Source organism: Eubalaena glacialis, unplaced genomic scaffold, assembly GCF_028564815.1.
Source record: "Eubalaena glacialis isolate mEubGla1 unplaced genomic scaffold, mEubGla1.1.hap2.+ XY scaffold_457, whole genome shotgun sequence".
Lineage (NCBI taxonomy): Eukaryota > Metazoa > Chordata > Mammalia > Artiodactyla > Balaenidae > Eubalaena > Eubalaena glacialis.
In genome coordinates this window covers 104,406-119,417 of record NW_026871366.1, presented here as the reverse complement: position 1 = coordinate 119,417, position 15,012 = coordinate 104,406, and the positions used below count along the sequence as shown (strand labels likewise).

Sequence of the window (15,012 nt, the reverse complement as noted above, 5' to 3'; positions counted from 1 at the left end):
TAGGAATGAGACCCCCAGGGTCTGAGCGGCAGGAAGGGGACAGGCCAGCGGAGCACCTGCTGTGAAGCCCTGGTTGGCTGATCCCCTGGCCTGGTCCTCCCTCGGAGAGGAGGCTCTGCGCCCGGGTGCCACCCTGCAGCCCCTCCTTCTCCACCCCGTGCAGGAGGACCGGATGGGGCTGTGGGGCGTGGTCCCGCTCCGCACTCGGCCTGTGGGGTCCCTGGAGGCAGCTCCTCTCGGGAAGGCCGTCCTGCGCATGCGGGCTCAGGGGCTCGCATCCTGACTGTCCCGTGCCCCATGATTCCATGCGGGTGCCCCCCCCCCGGGGTATCACGCGGGTCCTGTACACGCTGCCACAGGCGCCCAGATGGCGGCTGCAAACACACAGATTAATTGTCCCCGTCCCGCAGGCAGCAGTCGCACGTGTCCCCCCCAGGCAGACGCCCAGGACGGGCAGGGCTCATCCTTCTGGAGGCTCCAGGGAGGGCTGTTTCATCCCTTTCCCAGCTCTGGAGCCACCGGGTTCCTGGGGTCGGGACCCCTCTCTGCACCTCACAGCAGCATCTCCGCAGAGTCACACTTTCCTCTGAGTCCAAACTCCAGTTCTGTCCTCGCACCTGCCCCGACTCTCACTTCTGCCTCCTGTTCGCGGGGACCCACGGGGAGGGGGCTGGTGGGTTCACCTGGGTGCCTCGGGGGCAGGGGGGTGTCTCTGGGATTAGGACGTGGACGTTGTAGGGGACACGATTCCGCCTGCCACACTGTCCCAGGCGGAAACTCCACAGGATGGCAGTTACAGAAGCAGGCGTGGAAGGCCTGGGCACACCAAGGACTGAGTGGGGGGCCTGCAGCGCCGCGTGTGCACAGCCGAGCCTCAGAAAACAGGTAAAGCTCACACGCACACCCTGCATCCACACGCTTAGGAGAAGCGCAGAGACTTCTTCCAGCTGTGCTGAAAGCCTGGGACAACTCAGGAAACGCCCCTATAATGCTGAATACAGAGGTAAGGAAAAAAATCCTTTCCTGGTGCCAAAAGGGCAAGGGAACGCCCTTCTCATTCGCTTTCCCTTTAGAAAACCTGCAGCGTAGTGTCCCGTCTCCCTGAGATGTGTGTGAATCTCTTTAAGCAGAAGGACCCCTGGCCTGTTTGCATTCCGGGAATGTCTGCCTGGGGGCCCTGGAGCCTCTCTGCAAAGTGAACATCGGGAAGGGGGTCCTGCCTCACCGTGGGGGAGTTTGGCCCCAGGATGTGATTCCCTGCTTGTCGACAAGATGCCCAAAGTTGTATTTTTTCTTTTGGGTAAAGACAACTAACGGGTGTGTGATGGGTGGTCCCGGCCACCTGGCCCTGTAAACGGGGAGATTCTTCCTGCTTGCTGGGCTCTCGGGAGACATTTTAATTATGTCCCTGACGCTACCGTGGGGAAGGGCGAGGAGTGGCAGCCGTGAACGCGTGGACACAGAGGGGACGGGGAGCCGGACCTGCCCCCTTCACGGCCAGTGCTCACAGGGCTTCGGCCGGGCGGCTGGCACGGAAGAACCGGAAAGGCTGGTTCACGAACACACACAAAGCTTTTACTGTCTCGCGGCTCAAGCACCCTGGACGGGACGTCAGCTCTCCAGACGCCCCGGACGGTCAACCGGAACGGCTCAGAGTCTCACCATCGACGCCAGCTCCCAGCCCCAGCGGCCCTCCCGCCAGGCTCACGGGGGCGTAGGGCCCACGCGGGGCGCCCGCTCCTCTCTGAGGCGGGAACGCTGCAGCCCCCCGGCCCCCGGGGAGACCCCCTCAGTCCTCGGGGAGCATCCCCACCCTTGGGCATCCTTTCACCCTGGAAAGAGCTTCCTGAACCTGCCGTAAGCCGAGTCGCTTATGATGACCTTGACGTCGGCCACCCCGGCCTCAGGCCTCACGTCCACCGCCTGCACCGTGGCCTCCTGATGCAGCCAGCTGGGAGGAAGACGCGTTTGGTGGGAACGGGTGGCCCCGACGGAGCCCCGAAGCCCCCAGCAGGGCGTCCCGCTTCTTGGTAGGCGGCCTCGCCCACGGCCCCGGCGTGTGGCTAAGCGGCCGGCACCTGCTCCATGCCTGAGGAGCCAGACCGGCTGCCCCAGCGTCGCACCCTGGCCCCACCTGGCGCCGCCTTCCCCGCCCAGGCCAAGGACACCCCCGCCCCCCGCCGGGCCGGCCCGACGCACCTCAGCTGCGGCCCCGCCAGCCCCACTCGGAGCGTGAGGACCCGCCTGCCCGTGGCTCTCAGAACCGCTCCCTCCAGCCTGGCCTTCAGCTCCTCCAGCCCGAGCCCCAGGAGCGCAGACACGGCCACCGCGTTGGGTTCAGCGGGTCTGTACCTGTAGGGGCGGCCGCCCGCTCAGCGAGGGGGACCGGAGCGGGGTCCCCGCCCGCAGGCCCAGCCGTGACGGGCTCGGATTGTGCCGGTCGAGGACGCGGCCCCGCCGGAAGGTGAGAGGTGGGGGTGGGAAGAGCGAGACGTGCGTGGGGCTGGGGTGCGGTCCGGGCGCGCGGGGCGAAGGGGTCCCAACGCGCAGCCCACCCCGCGCGCTGCGGAGCGCTGCTCGAGCGGGAGACCCGCGCGCGCCCTGGTCGCCAGCGCGAGGGGTCCGGCGGCCGCGGGGCGGCAGGCGCTCACCCGGGCACCAGGTCCACCTTGTTGAGCACTTCCACCATGTGGTCCAGCAGCGGGCGCGGCAGCTGCAGGGCCCGCAGGGCCGACAGGACGCTGGCCTTCTGCAGCTCTGTCTCGGGGTGGCTCACGTCTCGCACGTGGACGACCAGATCCTGAGGACCAGAGGGGCCGGGCGTTCGGAGAGCTCGGGGCCAGCGGTGTCCGGCCCCGCCCGGGAGGGGCCGCCAGGCCCACGATGGGGGCTCCACACCGCTCTCTGTGGGGGGTGGGTGCGGCTGCCCACGGAGACTTGTGCCCCAAGGGGGAGGGTGAGACCCGAGACCACAGAGCCGCTCTGCTGTGCACGGAGCCCCCCCAGTGCCCTCGATTCGGGCCAGGCTGCCGCTCCAGGTGCACCCAGACTGAGGGGCCGCCTCGTGTCCCCGCCCGACAGGTGCTGGCCCTACGCCTGCGTGCGGCCAGTGACCCCCGTCCCCAACCCCCAACCCGGCGGGTGCTGTGCTCGAGGCTCCGGGCCGCTCCACTTTTCTGTGAAACCAAGCTCACGTTCTAAAAAGGCTTCCACCCCTATTCCATACGTTTTACAGGCAGGTACCTTGTGCAAAATTCAGAAAAGACAGAAAAGGAGAAATTGCAGCTGAGGGTAATTCTGCCACAGGAAGGATGTGCCCTTTACAGTTTGGGGGGCTCGCTTCTGGCTTGTCTTTTTTTGATGAACTTAAATTTTCTTTTAATCAGTGTTTCAGTTCAGAAGTTCTAGATTTTCAGAAACTTTTGAGGATGGTGCTGGCAGCTGCACGTGGCCCTCAGGCTCAGCTGCTGTGACCTCGAAGGTGCTGGGGCATCTGTCACACATAGGGCCCCGCAGCCCCTGTACCCTGAGTAAATGCCAGGCTGTCAGGGTTCACTGTCTCGGGGCCCCAGTGCAGCCAAAAGGTGCAGAGAACCCCTTCTTCATTAGCATTGCCTTTACAGCACTTACAATCGTACAGTCAGAGCACAGCTCACTGAGGGGCAGGGATGGGGGGATCCAGTCATTGTGAGGTTTTGTGTAATGGGACCCTGCCCCGTGATGCTGTGATGAGGGGACCCAGGCCCGTGATGGTGTGATGAGGGGACCCTGCCCCGTGATGCTGTGATGAGGGGACCCAGGCCCGTGATGGTGTGATGAGGGGACCCAGGCCCGTGATGGTGTGATGAGGGGACCCTGCCTCGTGATGTAGTGATGAGGGGACCCTGCCCCGTGATGTAGTGATGAGGGGACCCTGCCCCGTGATGCAGTGATGAGGGGACCCTGCCCCGTGATGCAGTGATGAGGGGACCCTGCCCCGTGATGCTGTGATGAGGGGACCCAGGCCCCTGATGTTGTGATGAGGGGACCCAGGCCCATGATGCTGTGATGAGGGGACCCAGGCCCGTGATGCTGTGATGAGGGGACCCAGGCCCCTGATGTTGGGATGAGGGGACCTGCCTCCCATTTGTGGTATTTGAGGCGACCTGGCCCTCCACACTCACCGAATGGCGGACGTCCTCCAGGGTGGCCGAGAAGGACTCGACCAGGCTGTGGGGCAGCTGGGAGAGGAAGCCAATGGTGTCCATGTAGATGACGGTCAGTCGGGAGGGCAGCCACCCCGCGTGGGCTGTGACGTCCAGCGTGGCAAACAGCTGGTCCCGGGGCTGGATGGCGGCATCCCCTGTCAGGGCCTTGATCAACGTGGTCTTTCCTGCACGTCGGGCACAAGGGGACCATGCGTCTCAGACCCCTCCGGTCCCCCACCGACCACTGTGGACCTCGGGGCTGCCCCACACTGACCACAGGCCGCTGGAGGGTGGGCAGGGGCAGGAGGGTCTATGCGCTCGGAACTCTCCGCAGGACCCGTGGGACGCTGCGCGGGCTGTGCAAGGACTCAGCTGCCACGGTCTAGGCTTCAGGGTAAAATGGACCAGGGCCAGGGCAAGAGTGCTGGTGTAGACGAGAGAGACGGCGTAGACACAGACAGTGGTGACGTGCATGTGAGGCGGGCAGGCGTCCACACAGACGGAGGGATGGTACAGTGGCGTAACCGAGCTGTGGTGTGGTGTCCGTGTAGACGAGGGGATGGTGGAGTAGGGGGTGCACTGTGTGCAGACAGGTAGTAAGGGTGTAGACGGTGCTGTGTGTACCTGAGGTGGCCTAGGACACCCTCCGCCACAGACTTTCCTGACACTTGGAAAGTGTCACGTGAGCCCAGGTTCAGGGGCGCCAGCAGTAACCGTCCAGCCCAGGGATACCCCCTGGTTACGCCTGTAAGTCCTGCCGATGGTCCACCAGGAGGTGGTGGCGGTTCCTGCCGTCGAGTAACTGGATGGCGGGGCTCAGCCTGGACGCCCCTGCTCCGTGCAGGACCCCGAACTCCCGGTCGGTGAGAGTCGGGATCAAGCCGACACTCACTGGATCCTCTGGCAGTTAGAGGAGGACACGCCACCCTCTGAGGATGCAGCCAGGAGGGGCAGTTGGCATTTCCTGGCACGGGCGATTTTACCCGTAGACATTTATGACTTTTCAAGCCTGGACGCCCCACGGCTTCCCGTGCACGTTCGTGGGACATTCCCGCCCTCCTCTGGACGCAGACCGTGAGGCGGTGCTTCCCGAGCACATGGTGGGGCCGGGCCTCAGGGGAGCCCAGCAAGTGCTGTGGACTGAATCTCCACAGTGGAGGGAACCGGGTGCTTTCCACTTATCTCAGGGCACCTGTGACCCTAAAGGACGCCCTGCACTCTGTTCCCCACGAGGAGGCCACCTGATGTGCTCGTGCAGACGAAGCTGAGAACAGACTGTGAAGCTTTCCTCGGTAACATCTGAACCACTCTGATCCCTGGAAGATCCTGTCCACTCTCAACGGACTTAAAACTGTCACTACTTCCTCGTTCTCAGAGTTTGGAGGACATCCACTAAGAGGGATGCCAGCCCACAGCAGTCACACGGGGGGCCGCCGTGGCCCCTGGGATGCCCAGGGATGGGGCCCAAGTCCAGTCCTTCTCACTCTGGGCTAGCCCTCCGCGAATACTCAATCTCGCCAGGTGGGCAAGTGGGTTCTCCTAGCGTACACCCGCCCAGCCCCGGGGAGGGCCCACTCCTCACCGCAGTTCGTGTATCCGACCACGGAGACCACAGGGAACTCCCGCCGCCTCCGCTGCTGCCCCAGGAGAAGCCTCTTCCGGCGGAGTTTGTCCAGGGCCTTCCGAATCTTCGCTTCCTTATCTTTCAGGAGACGCTGTTGCACCTGCAGGAAAGACTCTCCTAGGAACACCCAAGATGGTGAGTCAGTGAGCAGACACAAAAGGGGCAAGAGCCATGGGGGTGCCTGTGGGGGACGTGGACAGGCTCACTCTTGGGGCTGCAGGGACCCCCACCCCAGCCTGCTCTCCTATGCACTTGGCCCCAACACCTTCTGTTCTGAGACGGCTCTGCCCGGCGCGAGGTGGCCTCGCACTTCTGCCCCCTGAGGTCACCTGGGCTCCCCTTTACCCAGGAGGAAGAGGCCAAGGGGAGAGCCTCAGAAGTGCCCCCCATGATACCCACAGTGGGCTGAGTGGTGCCCCAAAGATGTGTCCACACCCTGACCCCCAGGACCTACAAATGGGGCCTTATTAAGAAACAGGGTCTCTGCAGATGTGATGCAGTGAAGGGTCTGAGATGAGGTCCTCCTGGATGAGGGTGGCCCTACATCCAATGACAGGGTCCTTATAAGAGACAGAAGAGGAGAGACCCAGACACAGAGGAGAAGCCCCGTGAAGACGGAGGCAGAGACGGGAGGGATGCGGCCACAAGCCCAGGGATGCCTGGAGCCCCCAGAAGCTGGAAGAGGCGGGAAGGACCCTCCCCTGGAGCCTCCAGAAGGAACCAGCTCTTATAACTCCTTGATCTGGTCTGCAGGATTCAGGGAGGATGAATGTCTGTGGTTTTAAGGCACCGGTTCGTGGTCCTTCGTTACGGCCACACCAGGGAAACATCTTGATACCCTCCTTTGACTGCGACCACAGACGAGGCCCCATCAGGACCTCTGAGGGACGTCGTCCCCTTTGTAGGGGTGGTGGCCACGACACCCCCCTTCTGAGCGCCCGGTGACAAGACCTCAGACACGGTACCTGACCCCATGATGTGGCGAGAGCCCCCTCCTCGTCCGCCCAGGTGGGCAACGTCATTTTTCAGGTGGGACCTGGTGTGGAAACGGGTCGGCTCAGGAGACGGGAGCACGTGCCCGTGGGGGGCTGGGACAGAGCCTTGGGTGGGGGGTGGGCATCTGGACAGAAAGAAGAGGCTCGCGGGGGGCCTCCCCGCTGCGTGGGCCTTCACGGGCGGGGACGGAGGGTCCCTTGCTGGGTGGCGCTCCTCGTGGGCCACGTGCCCTGGTAGGTGTGCTGCTTGGACACGTCCCCACTGGCCACATTCCACCCTCACCACCCTGGCAACAGTCCAGATATGGGAAAGCAAGAGGGGGTCCAAGGAGGGTTCCGTCTGCCCCGAGCCCGGGCTCTGCAGGTACCTGAGCCGGGGGAGCTCGGCCAGCGCCACCTGCAGCCGGGCCTCCTTGGTGCGGGCGTTGCAGCGGAAAATATGAAGAACCACCGTGAATCGGTCAAACACCCGCACACCCCAGGCGGCTTCCAGTTCTTTCTAGAAGACGGAGCGCGAGGGAGGGGTCCTGTGGTGACCCCAGGCCCGTCGAGACCTGTGTCCTCACGGGGACACTGACCCACTCCCTGAGCCGCCGTGGGCGGGAAACAGCGAGCTTCTGAGGTACCTTGGTGGGTGCAGCCATCCTCTCCACATTCAGGAAGACGGCGGTGATTTCCGGGGACCCTCTGATTTTCTCTAGGAAAAGAGGATGGCCTCTCAGAGGTCTGCACGCCCATGTCTGTCTGGGGATCCTGCACTTTGGCCGTGTTCCCCGGACACCCTGAGTCTCTGAGCACAGTATTTGTCAAGTGTGGGTCGTGGGTTGGGGAGGACCGGACTGGGTCCATCTTCAGGGGAGTAGATCTCACACACATGGGGGTCCCGTAACCCCGTGGGGACTGAGTGCCTGTTAGACACAGATGGGCGGTGAGCTCCCCGCTTGGCGTGTCTCCTGCTCTGAGCTGTGAGCTAGACATGGGTTTGGGGTGGAGACGACGGGGTCCATGCAGGGCAGGGGTCACACGCAGGATCCCCTCCGCAGGGCACTGGGGAGGGGGTGGGCTGGGCTGGGGCGCAGGGCTGGGGCGCAGGGCTGGCGTGCGCCCGACTCTCAAAGGTCCCGCCTGTGTCCTGGGGCCTCGTTTGAATTCTGACGCGGGCGTGGTGGCTTTTGCCGTCTGATCCAAGTTCCTGTGAGGCACAGAGGGATGGCCATGCTTGCTCTGTTTCTGGGAGGGTGACGGGGACACGTGTGCTGGACTCACCTGTCAGGTGCTCCAAGGTCCCTCTGCCGAAGATGAGCTTCCTGTCTGGCGTTTTGGTGGGCACCACCATCGTGTCCACCACCGACCAGCCATCCAGCGTGTGCACCAGCGCCTGTGCCTCCACCACCTGCCACTCAGCTTTGGGGAGAGACAGGCCAGTGTGAGGGTCATTTCCGGCTGGGTCAGCCCCAGGCCCTGTCCAGCCCTGCCCAGGGCCCTGGGCCACGTGCCCCAGGCTGGGACGGCTTCCTGCTTCCCGCCTACACAAAGGTCCCGAGAAAGCGCCCCAATCAGCATTTGCTCGAAATGCAGCTCTGTTCTTCTGGGCAGATGGTCAGGAGGGGTGGACACAGGACCGGGGAGGGGAGGAGGGCCCTGAACCGAGCAGGGACGCGGGGATGGCCGCCCCCCGTGTTGGAATCTGGGATGTCTGCCCCGTGGGGGCTCATGGTCCCTTGCGACCCACTGGACAGCATCCCCTGTGAGGCTCCCAAGGGCCCATAGACCCTGCCGCCCTGCCTGCGGGGTGGGCTGAGTCCCCGTGGGTGCCCTGTCCTGGGTGAGCCCAGCCTGGTCTTAGCTTGGCCCCAGTGGCTGCCCTTGCCGGGCCTGGCCCAAGAAAGGCAGCGCCCACCCGGGGCCCCTGGCCGTGAACGGTCAGGATGTGTGTGTGCGTGTGTGTGCGTGTGTGTGTGCGCGTGCACGCGCTGGGGGCGGGTGGTGGGAGAGGCAGGGCCCACCCGGGGCAGGAGCCCAGGACACTGAGGGCACAGGCCGTGGATGCAGGGCTGTCGGGAGCTGCCCCGCCCTAGGCTCTCCTCCTGACGGTCCTTCCCGAGCAGGAAGGGGGCACAGGGCAGCCGAGACTCTCCCCTGAGGGACAGCAGGCAGGTGGGCAGTGACGCCAACGTGTCCCAGGGCTGGGCCCTGACGGGGTGGATGGGGCTGACTCAGGTCTGGAGGGGCGGTGGCCTGGAGGACAGCTTTGCGGGGCCCCGGGCTTGTTCTCTGTGAGGTGTGGAGCGCGTGCCCCAAGCCCCACGGGAGGCCGGCCCCCCATCCCGTCCCCGTGCCCCCGCCCCCTGGGAGGCCACCCTTACACAGAATCTCAGAGCCGCGGCCCCTCTGTGGCGCCCCTGCTTCGCTGTCCCCACTCCCCTGACACCTGGGTGCTGCTGTCTCTGGGGCCACCTGACCCTCCTCAGGGCACAGCCAGGACACAGGCCAGAGGCTGGGGAGTAGGAGCCAGGCTGGGTCTGAGGCCACAGAGCAGGGTCCCCCCATTCTCTGGGCTGTGGTCCTCATCCTCTGGCCTGTGCGGGGGTCCCCATCTTCTGGGACATGCGGGGTGGGGTCTCCCCATCCTCTGGGACATGGGGGACGGGGTCCCCCCATTCTCTAGGCCAAGGGGAGGCAGAGTCTTCTTGGGTGTGACTCCCCATGGGCCCGCCAGCTTGTCCCACCTCCTCCACCTGCTGGTCGCTCAGGTCAGGTGCTTGGTCACGCCTGACCTCCGTCCTTCAACCCCAAGTCTGACCCAGCAGTAATCCCTGCAGGTGCTGTCTCTCCTGATCCCAGGGGCCACGTCCCCAGCTCCGTGGTGAGTGCCTGCGCGGGTGCCAACGGCCTCCCTCCTGCTGCACTGCTCCTCTGGCCACTCCCACAGCTGCCTGCCTGGGGGTCTGGCACCCCACAACCCCACCCCGAAGGCCAGGGTTAGGATTCGGTGGGGATGGAAACGGAGAAGCACTTGTGCAGGTCACAGCCCAGGGGCACAGGCACCATAAGAGACCGAACCCTGATCCCAGGACCACAGAAGGCTTCCCCTCCCCCACACGTCAGCCCTCACCACTAAGGTCTATTTACAGCAGTTCCTTTCACCTTGTGCATCACGTCCAGCTATCAAGAAAAAATTACCAGGCGCACCAAAAGGCAATCTGAAGAGACACAGCAAGCATCAGAACCAGACGTGGCAGGGATGTTGAAATTACTGGACCAGGAATTTAAAACAACTATGATTAATATGCCAAGGGCTCTAATGGATTTAGTAGACAGCATGCAAGAACGGACGGGCAAGGCAAGCAGACAGATGGAAATCCCAAGAAAGAACCAAAAAGAACTGCTAGAGATCACAAGTGCTCTAGCAGAAATGAGGAGCGCCTCTCGTGGGCCTGCTGGCAGACTGGACTTGGCAGAGAAAGGATCCCGGAGTTTGAGCACATGACAACACAGAAAATTAAAAACGTCTGCTCTGCAAAAGATGTCATCAGCGGACTGAGAAGTTAAGCCACAGACCTGGGAGAAAATACGTGCAAAAGACACATCCGTAAGCACTGGTATCCAAAACATAAAACCAATTCTTGAAGTTCAGCAATAAGAAAACAACTTACTAAAAGATGGGCCAGAGACCTTAACAGACACCTCACCAAAAAGATATACAGATGGCAAACAAACATATGACAAGATGCTCCCCATCCTCTGTCATCAGGGAAATGCAAACTAAAACAGCAATGAGACACCACTCCACACCTATTAGAATAGCCCAAATCCACAATCCTGACAACACGAAATGCTGGCAAGGATGTGGACCATCCCTCCCACTCATTGCTGCGAGGGATGCAAAACGGTACGGCCACTTTGGAAGATGGTTTGGCAGTTTCTTATAAAGCTAAACATACTCTTACCATACAATCCGGCAATCATACTCCTTGGTATTTACCCAAAGGAGTTGAAAACTTACATCCACACAAAAACCTGCACACGGATGTTTATAGCAGCTTTATTCATAATTGTCAAAACGGAAGCAACAAAGATGTCCTTTAGTATATGACTAGATAAATAAACTGTGGTCCATCCAGACAATAGAATATTATTCAGCGCTAAAATGAAATGAGCTGTCAGGCCATGAAAAGACATGGAGGAACCTTAAATGCATATGACTGAGTGAAAGAAGCCAGTGAGAAAAGGCTACAGACTGTGTGATTCCAACTCTATGACACTCTGGAAAAGGCCCAACAATGGAGACAGTATAAGGCCCAGTGGTTGTCAGGGGTTTGGGGTTGGGGGGTGAATGGGTGGGGCACAGAGGATTTTTAGGGCGGTGAAACTACTCTGTGTGATGCTATAATGTTGGATACATGTCATCATACATTTGCCCAAACCCATAGAATGTACAAGACCAGCAGTGAACCCTAATTAACGTAAACCGTGGACTTGGGGTGACGATGTTATGTCAACATAGGCTCGTCAGTTATAACAAATTCACCATCTGGTGGGGATGCTGAAAACGGCAGAGGCCATCCATTGGTGAGGGCAGCGAGTATATATGAAAAATATCTATACGTTCCTCTCAATTTTGCTGTGAAACTAAAAGCAGTCTAAAAAAAGTTTTTAAGAAAAAAAAGGAATGAAGCACTGACACAGACTACAACATATACGTGCCTCAGAAACATGGCGCTCAGTGAGAGAAGCCAGACACAAAAGACCACATATCACTCACGTGAAACGTCCAGGACAGGCAAATCCACGGGGACAGAAGGCCGATTCCTGGTTGCCAGGGGTTGGGTGGGGGAGAAGCAAGGGGGAGGCCTACTACTGAGGGTACAGGGTCTCCTTCCGGGGAGACGAGAATGCTGTGGAACCAGACAGAGGTGGTGGCTGCACAAGACTGTGAACGTACTAGTCGCCTCTGAGCGGCACCCTTCAAAGTGGTTAATCTTATGCTCTGCGAACTGTATCTCAATAAAGGTCTAAGAGGAGGAAAGGAATAGGGAGAATGCCACCCCCCCCCAATTGGGTCACTGCTCTGCTCAAACCCAGAGTACCTGTGATGACCTGAGTCCTTGCATGGCTGCACCACTGCAGTGACTTGGCTCTGATAGCCCCTAAACAGTCGAGGGGCAGCGGTCCCAGGAGGGCCCAGGACGTGCTCCCTCAGGAGCCCTAACCCTGGACACTGTCCCTATTCATCTGTGGGGTCCGTCTCCCCAGGCCATCCAGGACCACCCTGGTGAGACGGCCCCGTCCCCGCCCCCGTCCGTCCGCCTTCCTGCTGGGTTCTAACACAGCACTCAGGTCAGGCGGCGGGCTCCTGCCCGGCGTGTCTGCTGTCCCCCCAGCCCGACCGGGGCGGGTACAGTGGGGCTGCTGATGGCCGAGGGCCATGGATGCAGGTCCCAGGCGGCTCAGGGACTCAGCCGGGTTCACGGTTTCTGCTACAAAGGGCGTGTGAACACGCTTGTGCACAACCTTTGGGCGTAGTACTCAGCGATACACAGTGGAAGCGGGTCAATAAAGGCTTAAAGCTGAGGGACACACCCCGTGCAAACTGGCGTTAGTTGTTGGATTCTCTTCCTTTACAGATGGGGAGGCTGCGCGGGGCAGCAGGGCCGAGCGACAACCTGGGGCCCGGCCGAAAGGGGAAGGGGCCCCGGACCCGCTATGTGCACGGGGGAAGGCGCCCCAGCCCAGAATTAGGATTTCCAGGCCCGCTGCTGGGGTGCGGCTGCCGGGAGCGGGTCGGGTGGGGGCGGTCCAGCCTCGGAGTCCCCGCCCCCATAAGCCCGGCTCTAGGGGTCCCAGCCCTCGGAGTCACGCCGCCATAAGCACCGCCCCTTCAGCCCGGCCATTCAGGAGCCCCGCCCCCGACGTCCCCGCCCTACGAGCTCCAGCTCTCGGAGTCCCGCTCCCAGAAGCCCCTACGGGCTTCAGCCCTCAGAGTCACGCCCCCAAACCACGCCCCTTCAGCCCGGCCATTCAGAAGCCCCGCCCTTCGGCGTCTTTGCCCAGAGCGCCAGACCTCGAAACCCACCCCCAGAAGCCCCGCCCCCAGCGTCCCCGCCCTTTAAGTTCCGGGCCTTGGCGCTCTTCACGACTCCCAAACACCCCCCGAGTCGGCAGCCACAGTCCCGGTCACCTCGGGTCCCCTGCGGCTTCCCGGGTCCCCACTTGACGTCAGGGTGAACCAAGCACACGCGCTGGGTCCCCGCTGGCAGCAAAGGGTCCCTCCTCAGCAGCTCCTCCTCCTCCTCTTCCTCCTCCTCCGCATCTTCTGGTTCCTCCTCATCCTCCTTTCCACCAGTCCGACTTCTCCGGCCATCTGCACGTGGGCCCCGCCCCTCCGGGCCCCCCAGGCCCCCGCGGAAGGTGGCGAGCGCGCACACGGGGCAAGGCGGCAGCGGCGGCGAGGCCCTCGGAGCCCGGCAGCCGCGAACCACGCGAGAGAACCAGTGCCCCGAGCGGACGGCGGCTCGCAGGGCCCACATACCGCAGGCGCTCCTACGCAACGGGGCGGGGCCTCGGAGGCATGCTCCCGTGCAGGCTGCCCATTGGCCGTCCGGGTCACGTGCTCTCCGCCGCCAGATTGGTGCGCGCGGTCTGGGCCGGGAGGCAGGGCTGGGACGCCGCAGCCTGGGGGCACGCTTCTCTCCGCCGCGGATGCTCGAGGCGACCTCCCAAGGCAGGTGGTGCCGGAGCAGGGCCAGGCCGGGCACCCAACCCGGTGGGCGCTCCCCCACGCTTGCCACCTCGCCGCGCCCCGGTCAGGCCTCCGCGCAGGTTCGGGGTCCGGTCCTGGGGATCATTTCCGTCCTCCGGAACCCCGAACTCTGCCTTGGTGGATCCGAGTGTGGCTCCAGAGGTCCCAGACCCTGCCTTGGTGGGGGTCCGAGGGTGGCCCCGAGAGTCCCAAACGCTGCCTTAATGGTCCGAGTGCAGCCCTGGGGTCCCAGGTCCTGCCTTAGGGCTCTGAGTGTGTCACAGGAGTCCCAGATCCTGCCTTGGGGGTTCAAGTGCATTTCTGAGGGTCCCAGACCCTGCCCTAGGCGTACAAGTGCGGACCCGGGTCCTAGACCCTGCCTCAAGGGGAGTCTGAGTGCAGCCCTGAGGGCCCGGAACTCTGCCTTAGGGGTCCCGGTGCAGCCTGGTTTCAGACCATGCCTTGGGGAGGGGTCCCGGATCCTACCTTAGGGGTCCGAGTGCGGCCCCGGGGGTCCTAGACCCTGCCTTGGGGATCCAGTCCCATTCCTGGAGGTCCCGGACTTTACCTTGGGGTCTGGAGTCTGGACTGGGCGGGTATTGCAAACACTGCTTGGGGGTTTCAAATCCAGTCCGGGGATCTGAAGTCTATGGTGGTAGCTTGACTGTGGCCCTGGGGGTCCAGGCGAGTCGCAGTGGATCCTAAACTCTGCCTTGGGCCTGTGTGTCTGGCCCAGAGGTCACAAACTTGGCCTTGGAGTCTCCTGTCTGGCCCTGCGGGGATGAAGTCAGCGTTGGTAGCTCGAGTGTGGGAATGCAGCCCTGGGGCCCAAGACCCTGCCTTGCGGGGGAGGGGGGGGCGGGTCCTAGTGGGACTCCAGGGGTCATGAACCCTGCTTTGGGGGTCCCATCCTATCCCTGGAGGTCTCGAACCCTGTCTTGGGGGTTCCACTCCATCCTTGGGGATCCCAGACCCTGCCTTACGGGATCTGAGTGCAGCTCCGGGAGTCCCCAGCCTTGCCTTGCAGGCCCAAGTCTGTGACAGTGCATTCCCGGGCTCTGCTTTGGGGGGTTGGAGTGCCGCGCTTTGGGTCCCAGACCCTGCCATGGGAGTCCAAGCCCATCCCCAGGGGCCCCTGACTTTGCCATGAGTGTCCAATGCTGTCCTCCTTCATGGGTCCCAAATGCTGGTCGGGGCTTCCCAGTAGGACAAGGTGGTGTTCCAAAGTCTGCGATGGTAGCCTGAGTGCAGCGTGGAGGGTGTGAGTCATGCTAGGGATCTCAGGCCCTGCCCTGAGGGTCCGAATCCGGCTGGCAGATGGAGCTTGGTTCATGATAGCAGAGTCCACGGCATCACAGAAAGTGGGAGGCGGGCTGATTGCAAAGGAGCACCCCTCCCATTCAGACTGTAATCAGTCATATCCTCTTGGCAAAACTTAAAAATGGCATGGTGTTGAGAGCGTCA

The 15,012-nt window shown here is 62.3% G+C and overlaps 1 protein-coding gene across 2 annotated transcripts; it reads right to left on the bottom strand.

Moving 5' to 3' along the window:
- Positions 1-1,553: 1,553 nt before the first annotated feature.
- On the bottom strand, positions 1,554-13,344 carry LOC133083660 (putative GTP-binding protein 6). 2 transcript variants are annotated; one of them, XM_061179765.1, is made up of 10 exons: positions 12,988-13,344; positions 8,073-8,210; positions 7,433-7,503; positions 7,175-7,305; positions 6,777-6,847; positions 5,770-5,928; positions 4,164-4,372; positions 2,652-2,800; positions 2,200-2,352; positions 1,554-1,951 (listed from the first exon to the last, which is right to left on the bottom strand). In XM_061179765.1, exons 1-10 carry the CDS (start codon positions 13,334-13,336, stop codon positions 1,828-1,830), a joined length of 1,554 nt encoding a protein of 517 aa, XP_061035748.1. In that variant the 5' UTR covers positions 13,337-13,344; the 3' UTR covers positions 1,554-1,827. The 2 variants fall into 2 exon arrangements, with proteins under 2 accessions (XP_061035748.1, XP_061035749.1); XM_061179766.1 differs by lacking the exons at positions 6,777-6,847; positions 7,175-7,305; positions 7,433-7,503.
- Between the last annotated feature and the right edge of the window lie 1,668 nt (positions 13,345-15,012).

Coding starts and splice junctions, on each gene's coding strand:
- LOC133083660 (XM_061179765.1), bottom strand. CDS start 13,336: ATGTGGGCCCTGCGAGCCGCCGTCCGCTCGGGGCACTGGTTCTCTCGC. Junction 7,504..8,072: donor GACCTTGGAGCACCTGACAG/GTGAGTCCAGCA, acceptor CTCTTTTCCTAG/AGAAAATCAGAGGGTCCCCG. Junction 2,353..2,651: donor AAGGTGGACCTGGTGCCCGG/GTGAGCGCCTGC, acceptor CCGCCCCTACAG/GTACAGACCCGCTGAACCCA.